The following is a 22,968-nucleotide window of genomic DNA, read 5'->3' as shown; positions in this document are numbered from 1 at the left end:
GTCAGAGTCATGTGCTGGCGTGAAAACCAGGTCAGAGTCATGTGCTGGCGTGAAAACCAGGTCAGAGTCATGTGCTGGCGTGAGAACCAGACTGGGAGCAGGTGTCGGCTTCAGCCGAGGAGCCGGTGTCGGCTTCAGCCGAGGAGCCGGTGTCGGCTTCAGCCGAGGAGCAGGTGTCGGCTTCAGCCGAGGAGCAGGAGTCGGCTTCAGCCGAGGAGCAGGAGTCGGCTTCAGCCGAGGAGCAGGAGTCGGCTTCAGCCGAGGAGCAGGAGTCGGCTTCAGCCGAGGAGCAGGAGTCGGCTTCAGCCGAGGAGCAGGCACAGGGGTCTGCCGAGGAGAACTAGGGGACTGGCTGTGAGCAGGACTAGGACTATGATGAGTGATAAGACAAACACTAGGACTCGGGCAAGGACTTGAGAGAGGACCAGGACTTACAATCACACTAGTGCTTTGAGAAGGGCTTGGGCAACGACCAGGACTTACAGTCATACCAGGGCTTGGGCAAGAACTAGGACAAACGGTCAAACTAGGGCTTGGGCAAGGACTGGGACTAACAATCAAACTGGTGCTCGGGCAAGGACTAGGACAAAGACTAGGACTTACAGTAACACTGGGGCTCGGACAAGAACTTGGGTAAGGACTAGGGTTCGGACTAAGACCACGAGGGGAATCAGTACTAATATTACAAAGGCAAGAAACAAGACTCGGGACCGGACTCGAAACAGGACTCGGACTACGGATCAGTCTACGAGTGGAACTAGGACTACGACGACTACGAGAAAGACTAGGACTACAACTAGAATCAGAACGGAAACTCGGACCAGGACTTGGACTACGACTCAGTCTACAAGTCGGTCTACGAGTAGGACTAGAGCATGGGCTACGAAGAAGGCTGGGACTCGAACTCTGAGAGAGACTGTGACTAAAACTAGAACTAGGGCACGGACGGAACACAGGTGGAGGAGGTCTCAGAGGGCGTGACTTGACCGGGGAGAACACCGGTGGAGGAGGTCTAGGAGGCCGTAGTGGCTTAACAGGTTTAACAGGGGTGAACACCGGTGGTGGAGGTCTAGGAGGCTTAGTAGTAATACTGGCCCTCCCCTCGAGACCCGGATTCCAGACGGGGTCCCGTTGGATAGAGGCTGACCGTAAGGGCGGGCGGTGGGAGGTTTGGAGGAGGGCAGACTCCACCCCATTAGTCTGTATGAGGAGAGGATTGTTCTGAGCAGCAAGAAATTTCTCCTCCAGCTCCAGTTCAATCAAAACTCTCCTGTACCACTCGTCCATCCAGGCAGGACTATATTTTTCTAGGTCAGTTTCAAAATCAGGTGACGTAGGGGTAGGACGTGAAATAGGCTGAGATGTGGGCGGGGCCAAAGTAATGGGAGGCTGATCTTGACAATTAACAATATACTGAGGGTGACTAGAATCAATATAAATGTCCTGATACTGTGTGAAAGTATTATTACTGTCCAAGTTTTTGGAAAATGGCTGAGATATATCGTCCACAATAAAAAAATCTTCTGAAAAAATGTCATCAACAGAGGCCGGTGTTGCGTCACCGGTGGGCGTTCCCCAAATGACGTCATCGCTTGTGTCAGAAAAAGTGTCATGGCAGCTTAAGGAATGATTTGAAAAAAAACAAGCAGGATTACCGGTAATGACGGGTGAATCCTGGACGGGGTGAAACTTGCTGTGTCCATGGGGAGGAATAAGTGGTGCTGGAACATTACTGCCGCGCGGGGGACCTCTCCACTGGACCCCCCGCTTCTTCGGGGCAGCGCGAACGGCTTCGGAGGAGACTTCAGGCCCACAGTCGAGTCTTTCCTGCTCCCAAGCCACGAGCTCCAACCACAACCCTAAGTCGAAGGGTTCCTCCCGTGGTTTCGACGCGGAAAAACAACTTGATGCTCGGATCCTACTGTGATGACTCTTCTTCGGCATTGTAATGCCGGTGTGGTTTTCCCGTGGATGCGTCGAAGCAGAACACAGCATAGGTAAGATAAAGGGTATTTAATAACAAAAGTCTATGAACAAAAATACTGGTGTAAAGAGAAAAAGTAAACAAAAGACGCTAGCGTGAAAGCTAGGATAAAACAAGGAAAACTAGAACTTGGTACGAGGACACAAAAGAGTAAACAAAACATTTAGCATGAAAGCTAGACAATAAAGTGGCTTGGCGTGAGAGCTAGCGAGAAAATACATACGAATGATGAGAGTCGTCACTGATGCGCGTGGGCAAATTAGGATCCGAGAATGAGTAAACAGAAAAGGTGAGCTTAAATAGGAGGGTGAAAATTAGTAGCAGGTGTGCGGGGCGAGACTAACAGGTGGACTGATGTGTAACCATAGTGATGGACAAAAACAGGAAATAAACGGGTCAGACTGAGAATGAAAAAACAAACACGTGAAGATCTGAGCAGCAGATCGCAACAAAATCTGTACAGCTATTATGATCTACATCAACAATATGATCATTTACATTATGATCATCTACATCAACTACAGGATCATCGACATCAACAATATTGTCATTGACAATATGATAAGCGTCATCAACAGTTGGGTCATCGTCATTGACAATTCGATCATCGTCATCGACAATTCGATCATCCACATCGACATTATGATCAACCACATCGATATTAGGATCATCCACTTCGACAATATGATCATCCACATCAATTATATGATTTGGGCGAAAAAAATACAAAAATAAAAACATCGATATTTGATTTCTTTTGAATCGATTAGGATTCCACACCTGACTCATCCGCTGCTTCCAAGCCCGCCACAACGACGGTGTCGACACGCCCACCTCCACGTCGGCCACGGATGTGGCCGTGCCCTTGTCGTCCTCCTCGCCAAGCGCATCCACATCCCCGTCGGCCACAGTTGTGGCCTTTTCGTGGTCGCCCACCTAGACATTTGCGGCAGCGACGTTCCATTCGTCGCCGCCACCTGACTTGTCCCCGGTGGATTCATGGACCTACTACCTGGCGACCCTCCCCCATGTCCTCCCTCCGCCTTCCCTTCACTCTTACTGTCCTTATTTAAGCCTGCCTTTTCCATTGACTCGTGCTCGCTTCCTTGTTTTTGTTGCACGCAACAAGTGACGATGCTGATTCCCGATTCTGGTAAACCTGCTTTGTACTTGCTAGCTTCAGCGCTAGGCTTTTGTGTTTTCTAGCTCCCATGCTAGCTATTTGTTTTGTGCCTAGTGCAAGTTTTCTGTTTATAGTCTGTTCTTTAGTTTAAATAAATCATAATTTCTTACCTTTACACTGTGTCCAAGCCTGAACTGCATCATTGAGAGAACGACCCGCACCATCATGCCCAGCAAATGTCACACTAAACATCATTTTTACAAGATCACATAGTTGCAAGATCACATTTCCATAAGATAGTTATGAGACTACATCGTTACAAGATCACATGGTTATCGGATTATATGATTACAAGATCACATGTAGTGAAAAGATCACATGGTTACCAAATTGCATGGTTACAGGATCACAAGGTTGCAAGATCACATGTATACTACTAAATCACATTTATTACAAACTCACATAAGTTACACGATCACATGGTTACAATATCTAATTTTTTAATCAAGATCACATAGTTACAAGGTCACCTGTTTACATGATCACATGGTCAGAAGATAACATGTATACTAAACAACATTTCTAAAAGATCACATAGTTGCAACATCACATGGATGTTTTTACTGACAAGATGTTACCAACTAAACGTTACCGATTAGAGGTTTACTCAGTAGGTGTTTACCAACTAGGTGTTTACAGACTAGGGGTTTACTAAGTAGATGTTTACCAATTCGATTTTTACTGACTAGATGTTTACCGACTAGTTGTTCCCGACTAGTTGTCGTCGACTAGATGTTACCCAGTAGGTGTTTACCGACTGGGTGTTACTCATTAGGTGTTTACTGACTAGATGTTTACCCAGTAGGTGTTTACCGACTAGATCTTACACTGTAGGTGTTACTCAGTAGGTGTTTACCGACTAGATGTTACACAGTAGGTGTTACTTAGTAGGTGTTTACCCTGTAGGTGTTACCCAGTAGGTGTTTACCCACTCAGTGTTTACTAAGTAGATGTTCACTGACTAAATGTTCACCGACTAGATGTTTACCGACTAGATTGTCACACCCCGCCTCGGGTGAAGGTAATGTAACCTTTGCGAACCAGACTTTCAAACCAAGGATCGCAAGGCACGCAGTTGGTAACAGTTTAAAAAAATGTATTTACAACCCAAAGTGTCAAAAGGTGAACAACAACAGGAGGAAACAAAGCACCCAAAATCTGCAATATTGATAAATAGAGGCAATATTAGTATAGTATACCATATATGGTACATTTATATTTTAACTCCATTTCAAAGTTGCATGCATTAAATATGCCTAAATAATTCATCAAAATAAGCATATTAAAAATAATTCAGAGGTACATCATCCATTATAAAAAAATACATGCATTCACAATCAAAGGTAAATAATAAAATATGTCAAAGTAAAGAATTGAATTTTTTTTAGCAAACTCAATTAGCAATCAACAAAACAAATTTAAGCGGTTACATCACAACATAATATCATCCTCAAAATAAAACTGTCACATAGATGTTTACTGACTAGATGTTTACTGACTAGATGTTAACTGACTAGATGTTACTGACTAGATTTTCACTGAGTAGATGTTTACTGGGTAGATGTTTACTGAGTAGATGTTTACTGACTAGATGTTACTGACTAAATCAGTGACAGATTGTACAAACGGCTGGAAGGGAGAACAGCGTTGGGCAGCCAGTCAATGGCGCAGTCATAGGGTCTGTGTGGAGGAAGGGATAGTGCACGTTCCTGACTGAAGACCCCTGCAAGATCGTGGTGGACAGCAGGTACATGGGCGAGATCAGCAGGAAGTAAACTGAGTTTGGGTCTGCTGATCGGGGGAACTGCTGATCTGAGGCAGTGTGCGTGGCATGTCGTGCTCCATGCCAAGATGTTGCCCGTGGTTCAAGAAATGTGGGGGTCGTGCTGACACAACCATTATCTCCCGAGAATCAGCGGAGAGACGGGGGCGTCCAGCACCCAGAAGCTGATAGTCTCGACATGGTTACCAGAGAGGGACAGAGATAGGGGCTCCTTGCAATGCTTAATCTGTCCCAGGGGGTGTCCATCCAGAGCCCTTTTGGTACAAACCAAAAGCCCTGGATGACTGGTGAGGTCAAGATCCTGCTGAAGGAGAGGAACAAGGCATTTATGTGTGGTGATGGGGCACAGTACAGTGCTGCCAGAGCCAGCCTGAGAAGAGCCGTCATCAGAGAGGCCAATACAGCACATCAGAAGAGAATAGAGGGACACCTCAGCAGCAACAACACAAGGCTGGTGTGGCAGGGGTGCAGCACATCACCGGGTACAAATCCAACAACTTCGCTGTGGCTGACGGAGACGCCTCGCTGGCGGAGACGCATCGCTGGCGGAGACGCCTCGCTGGCGGAGGAACTGAACATCCTCTTCGCTCGCTTCGAGGTGGAGCAACCACATGCAGTCGCATCACAATCCTCAACCCGTGACAACATCCTCATATTGGAGGAACATGAGGTGCAGCGCACATTAAGGAGGCTGAACCCGAGGAAAGCTGCTGGACCAGATGATGTACCTGGACGTGTACTAGCTGCTGGACCAGCTGGCTGTTGTCTTTACCAGGATTTTCAACCAATCCTTGTCCCAGTACATCGTCCCACCCTGTCTAAAGGACTCTATTATTGTCCCACTCCAAAAAAAATGCATTAAACAGCTTGAATGACTAACCTCCAGTGGCACTTATACCAATCATTATGAAATGCTTTGAAACTCTGGTTCGGGGGAATATCACCTCAAATCTTCCTCCTGCATTGGACTCTCACAAGTTTGTGTACAATGCCAACAGGTCTACAGAGAATGCTATGGCAACAGCCCTCCACACTGCTCTGAACCACCTAGAGCAGCAGGGGAGCTATGCAAGGTTGCTCTTTGTTGATTTTAGCTTTGCGTTCAATACCAACCTCCCCCACAGACTGGTGCCCAAACTGACTGGGCTGGGACTGTCTTCCTCCATCTGCCACTAGATCCTGGACTTCCTGACGAATCGCTCTCAGAGGGCGAGAGTAAGCTGCCACCTCTCAGCATCTATCAGCATGAGCACCGGCTCGCCTAAGGGCTTTGTGCTAAGTCCCCTACTCTACACCCTATACACTCATGACTACACCCCTGCTCATGCCAGCAATACCACTATTAAATTTGCAGACAACACTACAGTAGTGGGACTCATTTCTGGGAGGGATTAGTCTGCCTACAGGAATGAAGTGGAGCGGCAGACTGGCTTCTGCAGGGAAAACAACCTGGTCTTTAACACCACCAAGACGAAGGAGCTGATCATAGACTTCTGGAAGAAAAAAACGATAAACATCCAACCACTGTCCATCAATGGGGACTATGTGGAAAGGGTCTTTAACTTCAGGTTCCTGGGCATCAAGATCGAGGGAGACCTGCCGTGGAGTGAAAACACCTCAGTGACCACTAAAAGGCACAACAGAGACTTTACTTTCTGAGACTCCTCAAAAAGAACCACCTGTCACAAAAACTGCTTGTGTCTTTCTATGGCTGCTCAATAGAGAGTGTGCTGACATACTGCATATGTGTATGGTATGCCAGCTGCACAGCGGCAGAGAGAAAAACACACTTCAGAGGGTCATAAAAACTGCCATGAAGATCACTGGCTACTCTCTCCCCTCCCTAGATTAAATGTACGGTGCCAGGTGCCTAAAAGATGTCAGGTTTGTCACTGACAGTTTAGTTATGTTTTGTTTTTTCCTGTCTTTATTTTCTGTCGGCGCTCTTATTTTGGTTATTTCCTGCTTTTCTCCCTAAGCGCTGTTTTCCCTCAGCTGTGGCTGATTGGCACCTGGCCACACGTGGTGTAAATCAGGCAGCTGCTATTTAAACCTGCTTTGCCATCCAGTCTGTGCTGTAGTATTGTCAATACTAACTGTCGTGCTATTACTTGTCGATCACGTTATTTGCGGTAAGCTGCTCCTGTTGGCTGGTTCATAGAGCTGTGTACAGTTTGTTGTCTCCTACCTCCTTGTTTTGTGTTTTCTGCTAGCCATATCCTGTTAGCTGTTAGATATTTCCAGCTTTTTTGTTTGCTGGTTCCTGTTTTCAGTTTTCCTGTCTCCTAATTCCTGGTTTGTGTATTTTCCTTATTTTTTAACATTAAATCATGCTTTCCTAGACAATACCTGCCATCTCTGCATCTTAGGGTTCGTCCCCAACAACTCGTGACAGAATACTGCAGCCTAATACGAACCCCGCAGAGATTACGATGAATCAGAGGCTTGACAGGATTCTTGTGATGATGGCTAAATTGAAGAATAGTTCGGCCTCATTCCAAGCCCTCTCCCACCACCCCTGTCATCTGTGGGCCTAACTGGTGACGTCTGGGATCCGTCGCTTGAGGGGGGTGGCTATGAGTAGCTGTGCAGCTGAGGAGGCACAGCTACTCCTCACCCCAGTGGGTCTGCAACATACGCCACCATGCACTCTGGTGGGCCAGCAGACACCACCATGCACTCCGTTGGGCCAGCAGACGCCACCATGCACTCCGTTGGGCCAGCAGACGCCACCATGCACTCCGGTGGGCGAGTAGAGGGCGCCACCAACCTCTCCGGTGGGCCAGCTGAGGGCGCAACCATCCTCTCCGGTGGGCCAGCAGAGGGCGCCACCAACCTCTCGTTGGCCACGGATGTGGTCGTTCCATGGGCGACCGCCTCACAAATTGCGGCGGCGTCCAACTCGCCGTCGCCACCTGACTCTTCTTCACTGGTTGCCGGGACACTTGGCCTGGCGGCCCACCGCCTTGTCCTCCCTCCACCCTCCTGTGACTTTGAACTGTTTTTTTGGGAGGGGGTTTCCTACAACATCTGGTATCCGTTATATGAAGGGGGGCTACTGTCAGGTTTGTCACTGACAGCTTAGTTATGTTTTGTTTTTTCCTGTCTTTATTTTCTGTCAGCGCTCTTATTTTGGTTATTTCCAACTTTTCTCCCTGAGCGCTGTTTCCCATCAGCTGCGGCTGATTGGCACCTGGCCACACCTGGTGTCAATCAGCCAGCTGCTATTTAAACCTACCTTGCCATCCAGTCTGTGCTGGAGTATTGTAATTACTACCAGTCGTGCTAATACTTGTAGATGTCGTTATCTGCGGTAAGCTGTTCCTGTTGGCTGGTTCCTAGAGCTGTGTACAGTTTGCTGTCTCCTAGCTCCTTGTTTTGTGTTTTCCTGTTAGCCAGATCCTGTTAGCCGTTGGCTATTTTCAGTTTTTCTGTTTGCTGGTTCCTGTTTTCAGTTTCCTGTCTTCTAATTCCTTGTTTGTGTATTTTCTTTATTTTTGAACATTAAATATTTTTTCCTGGACAAAGCCTGCCATCTCTGCATCTTGGGGTTCGTCACCAACAACTTGTGACAAAAAAGGCCAAAAACATCATAAGGGACCCATCTCACCCCAGATCTCCTGCCCTCGAGCAGGGGATACAAGACAATAAAATGCCGGACAAACATATTTAGGAACCCTTTTTTACGCGAGAGCAATAGTGTCGCTGAACACAAGGCATAAAAAAGAATGACTGTGCATGTGAGCTGTGTGCTTGGTATTTTTATGTATTTTATGTATTTTTATCTATTTATCTCAGTACCATGTTCTTATGTTTTATATGTGTCATTATGAATTTGCACTAAATTAGTTTGCTTGCAATTTCGTTGTACAATGTACAATGACAATAAAGATATATTCTATTATATTATTCTATTATTGATCAGGGAGGGAGGTCTTCACTGGAACAAGCCGGATACCTGTTTGACGGGCGAATTTGTGGTTGAGGAAGCTCTCATCAGCTCCGGAGTCCAAGTAGGCCTCCACTCTCAAAGTCCTCGAGTTCCACGATAGGGTTGGATGGAAAAAGGATGCCTGGGTCCTTCTTCTTCTGGGGAATAGACGTGTGAATCACCAGGATCTCCCTTGCTGGTGAGCCTGGTCTTTTGGCCTAGTTGGGCAGTTACGGATGGTGTGCCCTGCCAGGCCACAGTAGAGGCAAAGGCGCTGCCTGAACCTACTCTCTCTCTCCTCAGCCGCCAGGTGCAATTTTCCCAACTTCTATGGTTCTATGGTTGTTGCAGACACAGGCGGAGGTATGGGTTAGAAGATGGTTGTGTCATAGGCAGGTCAGGACTTGACGGCCAGAGTGGAGCTAGCGGCCACCTGCGCTCTCTCTGTTGCTCATTCAGCAAGTCTCTTGGTCGAAAAGGAGTGCGAGTTCAATGAGGGCTCGGCACGAGGTTGGTCAATCCCTCAACAAACCGTCCTTGATCTGCTCGCTTAACCCCCTTCTGAAGGCGCTCTGTGGTGCTTTGTCTCCCCATCCGCTGTTTGTGGATGGGGCGGGTGTGGACCTTGACCGAGCGGGAACCATGCTGGATGGTGTGCAGACGGGCTACCGAGTCCTCCCTGTCCACTGAGTCATCGAACACGGTCTGGAATTCGGCTCGAAAAGCTGCATGATTGGGGCTCAGGCCCACAGTCTTGTCCTCGGCTGCTGAGGCCCACTTGAGAGCCTGCCCCGACAGCAGCAAAAAAACAAATGCTATCTTCGCACCATCAGAAGTATAGCGGGATGGTTGGTGCTTGAAAAATAGGTCGCATTGGACCAAAAAACTCCTTTCTGAGTGTCCACCTTATCGTGGCAGAGAAGTTTGCCTATCCCAATGATCCTAGGAGCTATGTTGTCCGGGGGATTCTATGCACCCTGGTAGGGTCTCCCAAGACAAAGCCCGGATCGGAACCCGATGGGTGTTTTGTTATTGGACTTTTGTGCTCATCAACAGAGTGTCAAAAACAAACACAATGTTCAAACATAATGGTGTCCATATGTGCACTTGGCACCAGGACACCCTCAGCCGCAGTTCCATGATAGACTTTGTAGTTGTGTAATCCGATTTGCGGTCTCATGTTTTGGACACTCGGGGGAGGAGAAGGGCGGAACTTTCTACCAATCGCTACCTGGTGGTGAGTTGGCTCCGATGGTGGGGGAGGATGCCATATAGACCTGGTAGGCCCAAATGCATTGTGAGGGTCTGCTGGGAATGTCTTGCAGAGTCTCCTGTCAGAGAGCGTTTCAATTTTACACCTCCGGAAGAACTTCGAACATGTCTCGGGGAAGGCACTGGATATTGAGTACGGGTGGACCATGTTCCGTGCCTCTTTTGTCGAGGCGGCCAATTGGAACTGTGGCCGCAAGGTGGTTGGTGCCTGTCGTGGCGGTAATCTTAAAAGCCGCTGGTGTCCACCAGCGGTGAAGGATGCCATCAAGCTGACAGGTATCGACAGGCTAAGCAGTGTGCGGCTTCAGCGGTGGCAGAGGCAAAAACTCGGACATGGGAGGAGTTCGAGGAAGCCATGTAAAACGACTTCCGGACAGCTTCAAAGCGATTCTGGACCACCATCCGCTGCCTCAGGAAGGGGAAACAGTGCACTGTCAACATCGTGTTTGGTGAGGATGGGGTTCTGCTGACCTCGACTGCGGATGTTGTGGATTAGTGGAGGGAATACTTCAAAGACCTCCTCAATATCACCAACACGTCTTCCTATGAGGTAGCAGTGCCTGGGGAATTTTGTGGTGGGCTCTCCTATTTCTGGGGCTGAGGTTGCCAAGGTAGTTAAAAACCTCCTGAGTGGCAATGCCCCAGGGGTGGATGAGATCTGCACGGAGTTCCTTAAGGCTCTGGATGCTGTGGGGCTGTCTCGGTTGACAAGACTCTACAACATCCCGTGGACATAGGGGGGCGATACCTCTGGATTGGCAGACTGGGGTGGTGGTTCCTCTTTTTAAGAAGGGGAACCAGAGGGTGTGTTCCAACTATCGTGGCATCACAGTCCTCAGCTTTCCCGCTAAGGTCTATTCAGGTGTACCGGAGTGGAGCCTATGCCGGATAATCGGACCTCGAATTCAAGGTTTTTGGTTTTCGTCCTGGTCATGGAACGGTGAACCAGCTCTATACTCTCGGCAGTGTCCTTGAGGGTGCATGGGAGTTTGCCCAATCAGTCTACATTTGCTTTGTGAACTTGGAGAAGGCATTCAACCGTGTCCCCTGGGAAGTCCTGTGGGGAGTGGTCAGAGAGAATGGGGTACCGGACTGTCTAATCGTAGCAGCCCACTCCTTGTATGATCAGTGTCAGAGCTTGGTCTGCATTACCGGTAGTAAGTCGGACCAGTTTCCAGTTCGGGTTGGACTCCGCCAAGGCTGTCCTTTGTCACCGATTCTGTTCATATCTTTTATGGACAGAATTTCTAGGCACAGTCAGGGTGTTGAGGGGATCCGGTTTGGTGGCTGCAGGATTAGGTCTCCGCTTTTTGTAGATGATGTGGTTCTGATGGCTTCATCTGGCCAGGAACTTCAGCTCGCACTGGATTGGTTCGCAGCCGGGTGTGAAGCAACTGGGATGAGAATCAGCACCTCCAAGTCAGAGTCCATGGTTCTCGCCTGGAAATATGTGGAGTGCCATCTCTGGATTTGGGAGCTCTTGCCCCATGTGGAGGAGTTCAAGTCTTGTTCACGGGTGAGGAAAGGGTGGATTGTGAGATCGACAGGCAGATCGGTGCAGCGTCTTCAGTAATGACGCTGTATCGATCCGTTGTGGTGAAGAAGGAGCTGAGCGGGAAGGCAAAGCTCTTAATTTACCGGTCGATCTACGTTCCCATCCTCACCTATAGTCATGAGCTTAGGGTTATGACCGAAAGGACAAGATCACGGGTACAAGCGACCGAAATTACTTTCCTTCCCTAGTGTGGCGGGGCTCTCCCTGAGAGATACGGTGAAGCTCTGTCATCTGGGAGGAGCTCAAAGTAAAGTCGCTGTTCCTCCACATCGAGAGGAGCCAGATGAGGTGGTTCAGGAATCTGGTCGGGATGCCACCCAAACGCCTCCTTAGGGATGTTTAGGGCACGTCCGACTGGTAGGCCAGGGGGAAGACCTAGGACATGTTGGGAAGTCTATGTCTCTTGGCTGGCCTGGGAACACCTCAGGATCCTCGGGAGGAGCTGGACGAAGTGGCTGGGGAAAGGGAAGTCTGGGCTTATCTGCTTAGGCTGCTGCCCCCTCGACCCGACCTCGGATAAGCGGAAGAAAACGAATGGATGGATGGATGGATGGATGGATGGATGGATGGGTGGATGGACCAAAAAACTTCGACAGAGTTTGAAGTTCCCTTTGAAGGGCTTTGGGCTGGCAATCTTTGGTTTCGGGGTGTGGGTATGGTCCCAAGGGCTGGTTGCTGGCGTGGCACAGAGAGAAGCATAGAGTTCCGTATCCAAGCGGATGTTGGGAATCGAGGGAAGCAGTCCAAAATCCGGAGGGAAGTCCAATCAAGCGAGGCGCACAGCTCGATCACAGGAGACGGAAGGAATACTGCGGAGAACACAGAGGACATGTAAGACACGGGCAGAGGGATGCACAAAGAGCAAGTAACGAGGAAGGAAGCCAGAGACGGGATGCTTACTATGAAACAGTGAACTATGTTCTAGCACTGGATCTTGGAGTCCGTTCCTCTTTATGGCGTTGGCCCTCATGATACCAAGTGCGCTGATTGTAGATTGCCTGCAGACCTGCAGGCGCGCCGCTACGATGTGGGAAGAGCGAGCAGGTGCGTGTCCCTGGGTGCCCCTAGCGGAGCTGCTGGCGGCGCTTGCTGCAGATGGAATGATGGACTGCGCATGCGCCGTGACACACGTTGTATTAGAATTGGAAATATTTTATGTCCGCACTGCTCCACATAACTATTTATATATAACTCCATTGACAAATGTAATGAGATGTTAGCATGTAGCATCCGCCTGACCAGTGATATTAGCAAGTAGTAACAGAGTTAGCCTACATTGTTTGTTAGCATGTTTTATTTCATTTAACTACATGTAATGTATTTTTTCATTTTGTATGCCGCTGTTAGACCTATTTTGCCATTTTGATGACATCACTTCCTTTTTTATAAGTGGTAGGGAGTGAGTCATGACAGACTTTATCATAGCTCAGTTCAATGTGCATTTTAAAAAGTGGGGTTTTGTGCACATCTTTGTGGCAGGCAGCAGGACCCCAGCATGCAGAAAAGGCAAGCGATGCGGAGGTCAACAGTCCTTTTATTAGGTTTGATTGATTAATTAATTGAAACTTTTATCAGTAAATTGCACAGTTCAGTACAAATTCCGTACAATTGACCACTAACTGGTAACACTTGAATAAGTTTTTCAACTTGTTTAAGTCGGGGTCCACGTACAGCCAGCGTGGTCACAGCATTGGACGAAAAGTGAGTTAAAAACAAGGAGCATTTCAAATACAGTAGTGTAATAGACCGAAGTAATCATTAAGTACCACCGTAATGACAACATTTAAATACAGTTGTGTAGTAGACCTAAGTATTCATTAAGCACTACCATAATGACAATGTAGTAGACCTACGTATTAATTGAGTACCACCATAATGACAACATTAAAATACATTAGTGTAGTAGACCTAAGTATTCATTAGGTACCACCATAATGACAACATTAAAATACATTAGTGTAGTAGACCTAAGTATTCATTAAGTACCACCATAATGAAAACGTAAAAATACAGTAGTGTAGTAGAGCTAAGTATCAATCAATCAATCAATCAATCAATCAATCAATCAATCAATCAATACCATAATGCCAACATTGTTACAGTGCACGCGCAGTCTGCTTCTCCCTCCACGGCGGTAACACCAACTGGCTCCGCTGCGAGCACCGAAAGATACGCCCTCACATGCGCCACGCAGACCGTGGCCACGTGCCTCCACAGCCGGAGGCAATCTTCAATCAACGCACCTGGTCTTGATGAGGAGCAGCAGCATAAAGGCTCACTCTGCTGACTACTCTACGCCGGAACGTAGCCCTTGTTACAGTAAGCTTTGCATCTCTGGCTCTTCTCATGTGTCAGCTCTCTCTCTCCTTGTCCCTTCTTGCCCAGTTCTACCTGTCCTTGTCGTATCCTGTTCCTGCGGTGCCTCCGTGTCTCAGCACTGAGCCATGCGTCTCACCTGCTGATCGGACCTCGCTCGGATCACGGACCTCTTTTGCTTTTCCCCTTTGGACTTGTTTGCTGCTGCAACCAACACACACAACAACCTCCGGTAAATCCTATGTGGTTAACATATACACATAGACTTGCATGCACACACACGATAGCATACACACCCTACGTATCCATCAAAGGCTCAAAATACCCGTTGCGCTAGACCTCCTGCTGTAGTGCCATCTCCTTCCTCCCTGTCGTACTTTACATTAAAATGCTGTCGTGTAATAGACCTAAGTATTTATTAAGTACCACCATAATGACATTAAAATACAGTAGTGTAGTAGACCAAAGTAGTCATTAAAAAAAGAGGTTTTATTAAACAAATATATTTCATATTTTTGGCCACTGTAACATTACACACAGTTTAAACAGCAACACTGTTTGAATTTCAGAAACTAAAACACTGTACTTTAACCAAGTAAATATTTGGTGTACCACTAGATGGAGCCTGTGTACGACTAGTGCTACTTTTACCTTTTTGGCAATTCCTGCAATAGATGATCTTTGACTTCATAACCAACCTTTCACAAGTTGTTGTATACACTGCATATAGACGATTAGTACACATACCAGTAAGTAACACTATTACAACATACTCATTAATAATACATATAGTAATTATTGATACACATAAAATAGTTATTAGTAATACACACAATACATAGTAATTATTGATACACATAACATAGTAATTATTGATACACATAACATAGTAATTAATAAAACACACCATCCATAGTAATTATTGATACATATAACATGGTAATTAATAATACAAATAATAATACATATACTTATTGATACATATAACATAGTAATTAATAATACAGATAATAATGCATATAGTAATTATTGTTGCATATAACATAGTAATTAATAACACAAATAATGTTACGCCAGTTCGGCATTGTGATGCCGGGTTCGATTCCCTCGAGGATGCGTCAAGTGGAGGAGGTCTACAAGGAAGAGCTGAGCGGAATACTTTTATATTACAGGTGGCGGCGGCCTAGGAGGAGCTAGCGGTTTAACGGGCCGAAAAACAGGTAAGGGTGGCCTCATAGGAGGTTGCGGTTTGACAGTGTTAAGAACAGGTAGCGTCTGCGCTACCTCCGCAACACAGCTATAGGCCATAGCCCCCCTCTCCAGACGGGAATCCCAGACCCGTTCCCTGTGGTCAGGGACTGACCATAAGGGAGGGTGGTGGGAGGTTTGGAGGCGGGCAGACTCATCCCCTCTATATTGTCCAGAGTGTCCCTTTGAAAAGGGAGAAAAAACCTTGGACTTGGGCGGAGAATGAGGTTTAAACGGGGGTAGAAGAAAAACTAGGTGACTGAGGTTGACTAGAATAATGAGAAAAAATATCCTGATAATTATGTATTTTATCATAAATGTTATTGGTATTCGAAAAAGGTTGGGAATGAGAATTACTGTCCACAATATAAAAATCTTCTGAAAGAATGTCATCAACAGAGGCCGGTGTTGCGTCACCGGTGGGCGTTCCCCAAATGTCGTCATCGCTTGTGTCAGAAAAAGTGTCATGGCAGCTGAAGGAATGATTTGAAAAAAAACAAGCAGGATTACCGGTAATGATGGGTGAATCCTGGACGGGGTGAAACTTGCTGTGTCCATGGGGAGGAATAAGTGGTGCTAGAACATTACCGCCGCGCGGGGGACCTCTCCACTGGACCCCCCGCCTCTTCGGGGCAGCGCGAACGGCTTCGGAGGAGACTTCAAGCCCACAGCCGAGTCTTTCCTGCTCCCAAGCCATGAGCTCCAACCACAACCCTAAGTCGAAGGGTTCCTCCCTCTGGTTCGACGCGAGGGAATTCTTTTTTGCTGGGTTCATACTGTTACGCCGGTTCGGCATTGTGATGCCGGGTTCGATTCCCTCGAGGATGCGTCAAGTGAACACAGCAAAGGTAAGAATATAAACAATTTATTTAACGAAAATGATCTATGAACCAAAACACTGGTGCTAATAAAAAGGCAAACCAAAGACGCTAGCATAAAAGCTAGGATATACAACAATGAGAAATAAACTGGCACGTAGGCACATAAAACAGTAAAACAAAAACTTCAGCATGAGAACTGGAATGAACAATGAATGGCTAGCGTGAAAAGCTTAGCGAGAATATACATACTTGAGAGTATTGCAGGCGTAACTTGTTGCGTGAAAAGCAAATCATGAACCCAGGCTGAACAAACAAAAGAGGACGGCTTATAAAGTGACGGTGATTATCTGTAGCAGGTGTGCGGGGCGTGAGCAGCAGGTGAACTGATGTGTAACCATAGTGATGGACAAAAACAGGAAATAAACGGGTCAGACTGAGAATGAAAAAACAAACATGTGAAGATCTGAGCAGCAGATCGAAACAAATAACACATAGTAATTATTGATACATATAACATAGTGATTAATAATACACCTAATGCTACATAGTAATTATTGATACATATAACAAAGTAATTAATAATACACACAATGATAATTAGTAATTATTGATACATATAAGATAGTAATTAATAACACACATAATGCTACATAGTAATTATTGATACATATAACAATGTAATTAATAATACACACAATGATAATTAGTAATTATTGATACATATAAGATAGTAATTAATAACACACATAATGCTACATAGTAATTATTGATACATATAACATAGTAATAATAATACACATTACATAAAGTAATTAAGGACAAAAAAACAAAAACAAAATAGATGAGTAATTTTTTAACAAGATTTCCAAAATATTACTGTTTATTTCCGCCATGTTTTTTCCACAAGGCGTCACTTCCGGTTCCAGTTTACAGTCATTTAGGCCTCTTGGCGATACTGCACATTTGTATATGGATTTGATGTCAGGTAGATACAGGACCGACGTTGCTGAAATCTCATTCATAACATTATAATTGTCGGGGTTATCTGGTGACGAACCCCAAGATGCAGAGAAGGAGGGAGGCATTTTGCAGGAAAACATAGTTTAATTTAAAATACTACAACTAGAACAAACAAAGGATACAAACAAAAAGCACACACGTGGGCGGATATAACAAACTAAGGGCTATGAACAAACTAAACGGAAGCAGGGAACAAAAAACAGTAAGCTACAAAACATCTACCAAATATAGCTTACCGCTACGCTGCATTCACACAACCAGTAGGAATGACAAGTAGAAAATGACATTGACACGACAATAATCCAGCCCTGACTGGAGGAGAAAACAGGTCTTAAATAGTGACTGGCTGATTGATCCCAGGTGTGGCCAGGTGCCAATCAGCCACAGCTGAGGGTTACACAGCACTCAGGGAGACAAACAGGAAACAGAACCAAAATAAGAGTGCTGACAGAAACTAAAGACAAACGCAGAGGAAAAACTAAGACATAGACCAAAACTGTCAGGGACAAGCCTGACAATAATAATAATAATTTTACCCACATTGATACTTTGTAAGATCATGGACATATTTATGATTTTATTTGGTAGAAAATGAAAATAAACCCACAGAACAAAGACTTTAGGCAGCAAAATAAAATAAAAAAGATATATCAGGAAATGTATTTGTCACTAATGGAACAATATCAATATAAAATAAATATATTTACTTTAATTAAAGACAAAATAAAATAAACATATTTAATTTAATTACAGACAATATAAAATAAATATATTTAATTTAATTACTGATAATATAAAATAAATATATTTACTTTAATTACTGACAATATAAAATAAATATATTTACTTTAATTACAGACGATTTAATATACAGATATTTACTTTAATTATAGACAATATAAAATAAATCAATTTACTTTAAATAAAGACAATGACAAACATATGTACTTGAATTACTGACAATATAAAATAACTATATTGTTCGTTGATGATCTAGTGAGACACGCCGATAATATATTTATAATGGGGGACTTTAATATCCATATGAATACCCCATCGGACCCACCGTGCGTAGCGCTCCAGACTATAATTGATAGCTGTGGTCTTACACAAATAATAAATGAACCTACGCATTGCAACGGTAATAAGATAGACCTAGTGCTTGTCAGGGGTATCATCGTTTCCAAAGTTATGATACTCCCGTACACTAAAGTAATGTCCGATCATTGCCTTATAAAAATCGAGGTTCATACTCATTTTCCGCAAACTAATAATAATAATAACTGCTATAGAAGCCGCAACATTAATACGGCCACAACGACAACTCTTGCTGGCCTACTGCCCTCGGTAATGGCACCATTCCCAAAGTATGTGGACTCTATTGATAACCTCACTAACAACTTTAATGACGCCCTGCGCGAAACCATTGATAGTATACCACCGCTGAAGTAAAAAAGGCTCCAAAAAGGCGTACCCCATGGTTTACAGAAGAAACTAGAGCTCAGAAATTATTATGTAGAAAGCTGGAACGCAAATGGCGCACGACTAAACTTGAGGTGCACCATCAAGCATGGAGTGATAGTTTAATAACTTATAAACGCATGCTTACCTTAGCTAAAGCTAAATATTACTCAAATCTCATCCACCTTATGAAAAACGATTCTAAATTTTTGTTTAGTACAGTAACATCGCTAACCCAACAAGGGACTCCTTCCAGTAGCTCCACCCACTCAGCAGATGACTTTATGCAATTCTTTAATAAGAAAATTGAAGTCATTAGAAAGGAGAAAGGAGCTACAACTGGGTTCTATTAACACAGATACGACTGTATATACGGCGGATACAGCCCTCCAAAATAGTTTCTCTTGTTTTGAGGAAAAAACATTAAAAGACTTGTTACAACGTGTAAATGGAATAAAAAAAGCAACATGTTAACTTGACCCACTTCCTGGGACACTTATCAAGGAGTTCTTTGTATTATTAGGTCCATCAGTGCTAAATATTATAAACGTATCACTTTCCTCTGGCACTGTTCCCCTAGCATTCAAAAAAGCGGTTATTCATCCTCTCCTTAAAAGACCTAACCTCGATCCTGACCTCATGGTAAACTACTGACCGGTGTCTCACCTTCCCTTTATTTCAAAAATCCTCGAAAAAATTGTTGCAGAGCAGCTAAATGAACACTTAGCGTCTAACAATCTATGTGTCAACCTTTCCAATCTGGTTTCAGGGCAAATCACTCTACGGAGACAGCCCTCGCCAAAATGACTAATGATCTATTGCTAACGATGGATTCTGATGTGTCATCTATGTTGCTGCTCCTCGATCTTAGCGCTGCTTTTGATACCGTCGATCATAATATTTTATTAGAACGTATCAAAACTTGAATTGGTATGTCAGACTTAGCCCTGTCTTGGTTTAACTCTTATCTTACTGACAGTGTGTCAGTAAGATAAGACCTTGGACTATGTTAAGGTAACGTGTGGAGTTCCCCAGGGTTCGGTCCTTGGGCCTGCACTCTTCAGCATCTACATGCTGCCGCTAGGTGACATCATACGCAAATACGGTGTTAGCTTTCACTGTTATGCTGATGACACCCAAGTCTACATGCCCCTAAAGCTGACCCACACGCCGGATTGTAGTCAGCTGGAGGCATGTCTTGATAAAATTAAACAATGGATGTCCGCTAACTTTTTGCAACTCAACGCCAAAAAAACGGAAATGCTGATTATCGGTCCTGCTAGACACCGACCTCTATTTAATAATACAACTCTAACATTTGACAACCAAACAATTAAACAAGGCGACTCGGTAAAGAATCTGGGTATTATCTTTGACCCAACTCTCTCCTTTGAGTCACACATTAAGAGTGTTACTAAAACGGCCTTCTTTCATCTCCGTAATATCGCTGAAATTCGCTCCATTTTGTCCATTAACGACGCGGAGATCTTAATCCATGCGTTTCTTACATCTCGTCTCGATTACTGTAAAGTATTATTTTCGGGTCTCCCAATGTCTAGCATTAAAAGATTACAGTTGCTAGACTTTTGACAAGAACAAGAAAGTTTGATCATATTACGCCTGTACTGGCTCACCTGCACTGGCTTCCTGTGCACTTAAGATGTGACTTTAAGGTTTTACTACTTACGTATAAAATACTACACGGTCTAGCTCCATCCTATCTTGCCGATTGCATTGTACCATATGTCCCGGCAAGAAATCTGCGTTTAAAGGAACCCGGCTTATTAGTGATTCCCAGAGCCCAAAAAAAGTCTGCGGGCTATGGAGCGTTTTCCGTTCGGTCTCCAGCACTCTGGAATGCCCTCCCGGTAACAGTTTGAGATGCTACCTCAGTAGAAGAATTTAAGTCTCACCTTAAAACCCATTTGTATACTCTAGCCTTTAAATAGACTCCCTTTTTAAACCAGTTGATCTGCCGTTTCTTTTCTTTTTCTCCTCTGTCCCACTCTCCCTTGTGGAGGGGGTCCGGTCCGATGGCCATGGATGAAGTACTGGCTGTCCTGAGTCGGGAACCAGGATGAACCGCTCGTCCAGAGTCAGGACCCAGGCTGGACCGCTCGCCTGTGTATCGGCTGGGACATCTCTGCGCTGCTGATCGGTCTCCGCTTGGGATGGTTTCCTGTTGGCTACACTGTGGACGGGACTCTCTCTGCTGTGTTGGATCCACTTTGGACTGGACTCTCACGGTTGTGTTGGATCCACTATGGATTGAACTTTCAAAGTATCATGCTAGACCCGCTCGACATTCATTGCTTTCGGTTCCCCTAGAGGGGGCGGCGGGGGGCGGGGGGTTGCCCACATATGCGGTCCTCTCCAAGGTTTCTCATAGTCATCATTGTCACCGATGTCCCACTGGGTGTGAGTTTTCCTTGCCCTTATGTGGGCTCTACCGAGGATGTCGTGGTTTGTGTTGTGGTTTGTGCAGCCCTTTGAGACACTAGTGATGAGGCTATATAAATGATCATTGATTGATTGATTGATTGATTTACTTTAATTACAGACAATATAAAGTAAATGTATTTCCTTTAAAACTGAAAATATAAAAAATATATTTACTTTATTTACAGACAGTATAAAATAAATATATTTACTTTAAATACTATCGATATAAAAATATATTTACTTTAAATAAAGACAATAACATATATGTGTAGTTACTTTAATTACAGACAATATAAAATAAATATATTTACTTTAAAAACAGACAATATACAATAAATATATTTACTTTTATTGCAGACAATGTAAAATAAATATATTTCCTTTAAAACTGACAATATAAAAGTATTATTTACTTTAATTACTGAAAATATGAAAATATATATTTACTTTAAATAAAGACAATAAACAAATACATTTATTTATTTAATTACAGACAATATAAAATAAATATATTACTTTTAATTACAGACAATATAGAATAAATGTATTTACTTTATTTACAGACAATAGAAAATAAAGATATTTACTTCAATTACAGACAGTATACAATACATATATTTACTTTAATTAAAGACACTATAAAATACATATATTTACTTAAATTATAGACAATATAAAATAAGTATATTTACTTTAACTACAGACAATATAAAATAAACATACTTACTTTAATTACAGACATAACAAAATCGTTATATTTACTTTAATTACTGACAATATGAAATAATTATATTTACTTTAATTACAGACAAGCGGTAGAAAAATGGATGGATGAATGGATGGATGAATTAAATATATTTATTTTAATTACAGACAATTGACAGTAAATATATTTACTTTAATTACAGACAATATAAAATAAATATATTTACTTTAATTACAATTGCTTGAAGGAAATAAGAGGAGAAAAAAATACTATTTGCATCAGTTGGCCACTGGGGTGGCCCTGTTGGCTTCCTCTTCAATTGCTCCCTTGATTGATTGATTGATTGATCAGTGAGGATTGCTTTTTCCCACCAATACCAGATTTATTGTTTGCTTTTTTTTTTGTCCTACGAAAGTTCTTGCACCTTAAAATAATGTGTCAAGTTGATAACATAATGGTGCTCAATATTAGTGATCATAAATCAAACATGGCTGCCTTATTATGCATGTAATTCATGTTGTCATACCAGTAAGAACTGGCTTTGCATGATGCAAATGTTCCACAAGGAACGGGAAGATAATCAAACTTTTGATCAGAGCTATAGCCAGATCAATAAGTGTGTGGCAGACACCACACAGAAAACAACGGTGGTCTCAGAAAGGAAAGTAAACACACAATGATGACTGAAATATAAAAATACTTTTATTCAACATTCCTTGTTGGCATGAACGATGATGAGTGGGGAGGGAGAAAGGGAGGGGCTTGTGGACATGCTTACTTTCAGTTCTTTATTGACTCCACCTTCTTTATCAAATGCCGTCACTCACAACTTTCTTTGGCCCCATTATATTGCAGTTTTCTATAAGTTTCATTGGAGAGATCTTCTGTAATCACTTTGTGCAACACCAATATGTCACCTATTATTATTATTAACATTATAATTATTTTTGTTATTATTAATACTAATATTATTATTAGTCTGTGATGAGGTGGTTACTTGTACACCGCCTTCTGCCGGAATGCAGCTGAGATAGGCTCCAGCACCCTCCGCGACCTCGAAAGGGACAAGCGATAGAAAAATGGATGGCTGGATTATCATTATTATTATTATTATTAACTGCTGACAGTGCACTGCAGTTTGCACACTTCTCAGCGTCAATACACTTAAGTATGCACTTAAGTCAAAGACAAATCAAATGTTCATTGTTTTAAAGGGGAAAAAAATATTTGTTCAAATTGAAAATTT

At 43.9% G+C, this 22,968-nt stretch overlaps 1 protein-coding gene across 1 annotated transcript in view; it reads right to left on the bottom strand.

The window, feature by feature from the left end:
• Window positions 1-3,331, bottom strand: part of LOC133556899 (homeobox protein Hox-B13a-like) — a 32,453-nt gene extending 29,122 nt beyond the window's left edge. The window contains exons 1-2 of the mRNA XM_061907251.1: window positions 3,278-3,331; window positions 2,765-2,920 (exon numbers count right to left, since the gene is read on the bottom strand). Coding sequence (XP_061763235.1) covers window positions 2,765-2,920; window positions 3,278-3,331 — 210 coding nt within the window. The remainder of the gene's footprint in view (window positions 1-2,764; window positions 2,921-3,277) is intronic.
• Window positions 3,332-22,968: the final 19,637 nt, after the last annotated feature.

The sequence above is a fragment of the Nerophis ophidion genome, linkage group LG07 (genome assembly GCF_033978795.1).
Source record: "Nerophis ophidion isolate RoL-2023_Sa linkage group LG07, RoL_Noph_v1.0, whole genome shotgun sequence".
Classification (NCBI taxonomy): domain Eukaryota; kingdom Metazoa; phylum Chordata; class Actinopteri; order Syngnathiformes; family Syngnathidae; genus Nerophis; species Nerophis ophidion.
The sequence above is the reverse complement of the archived record's forward strand: the minus strand, read 5'-3'. Positions and strand labels throughout refer to the sequence as shown.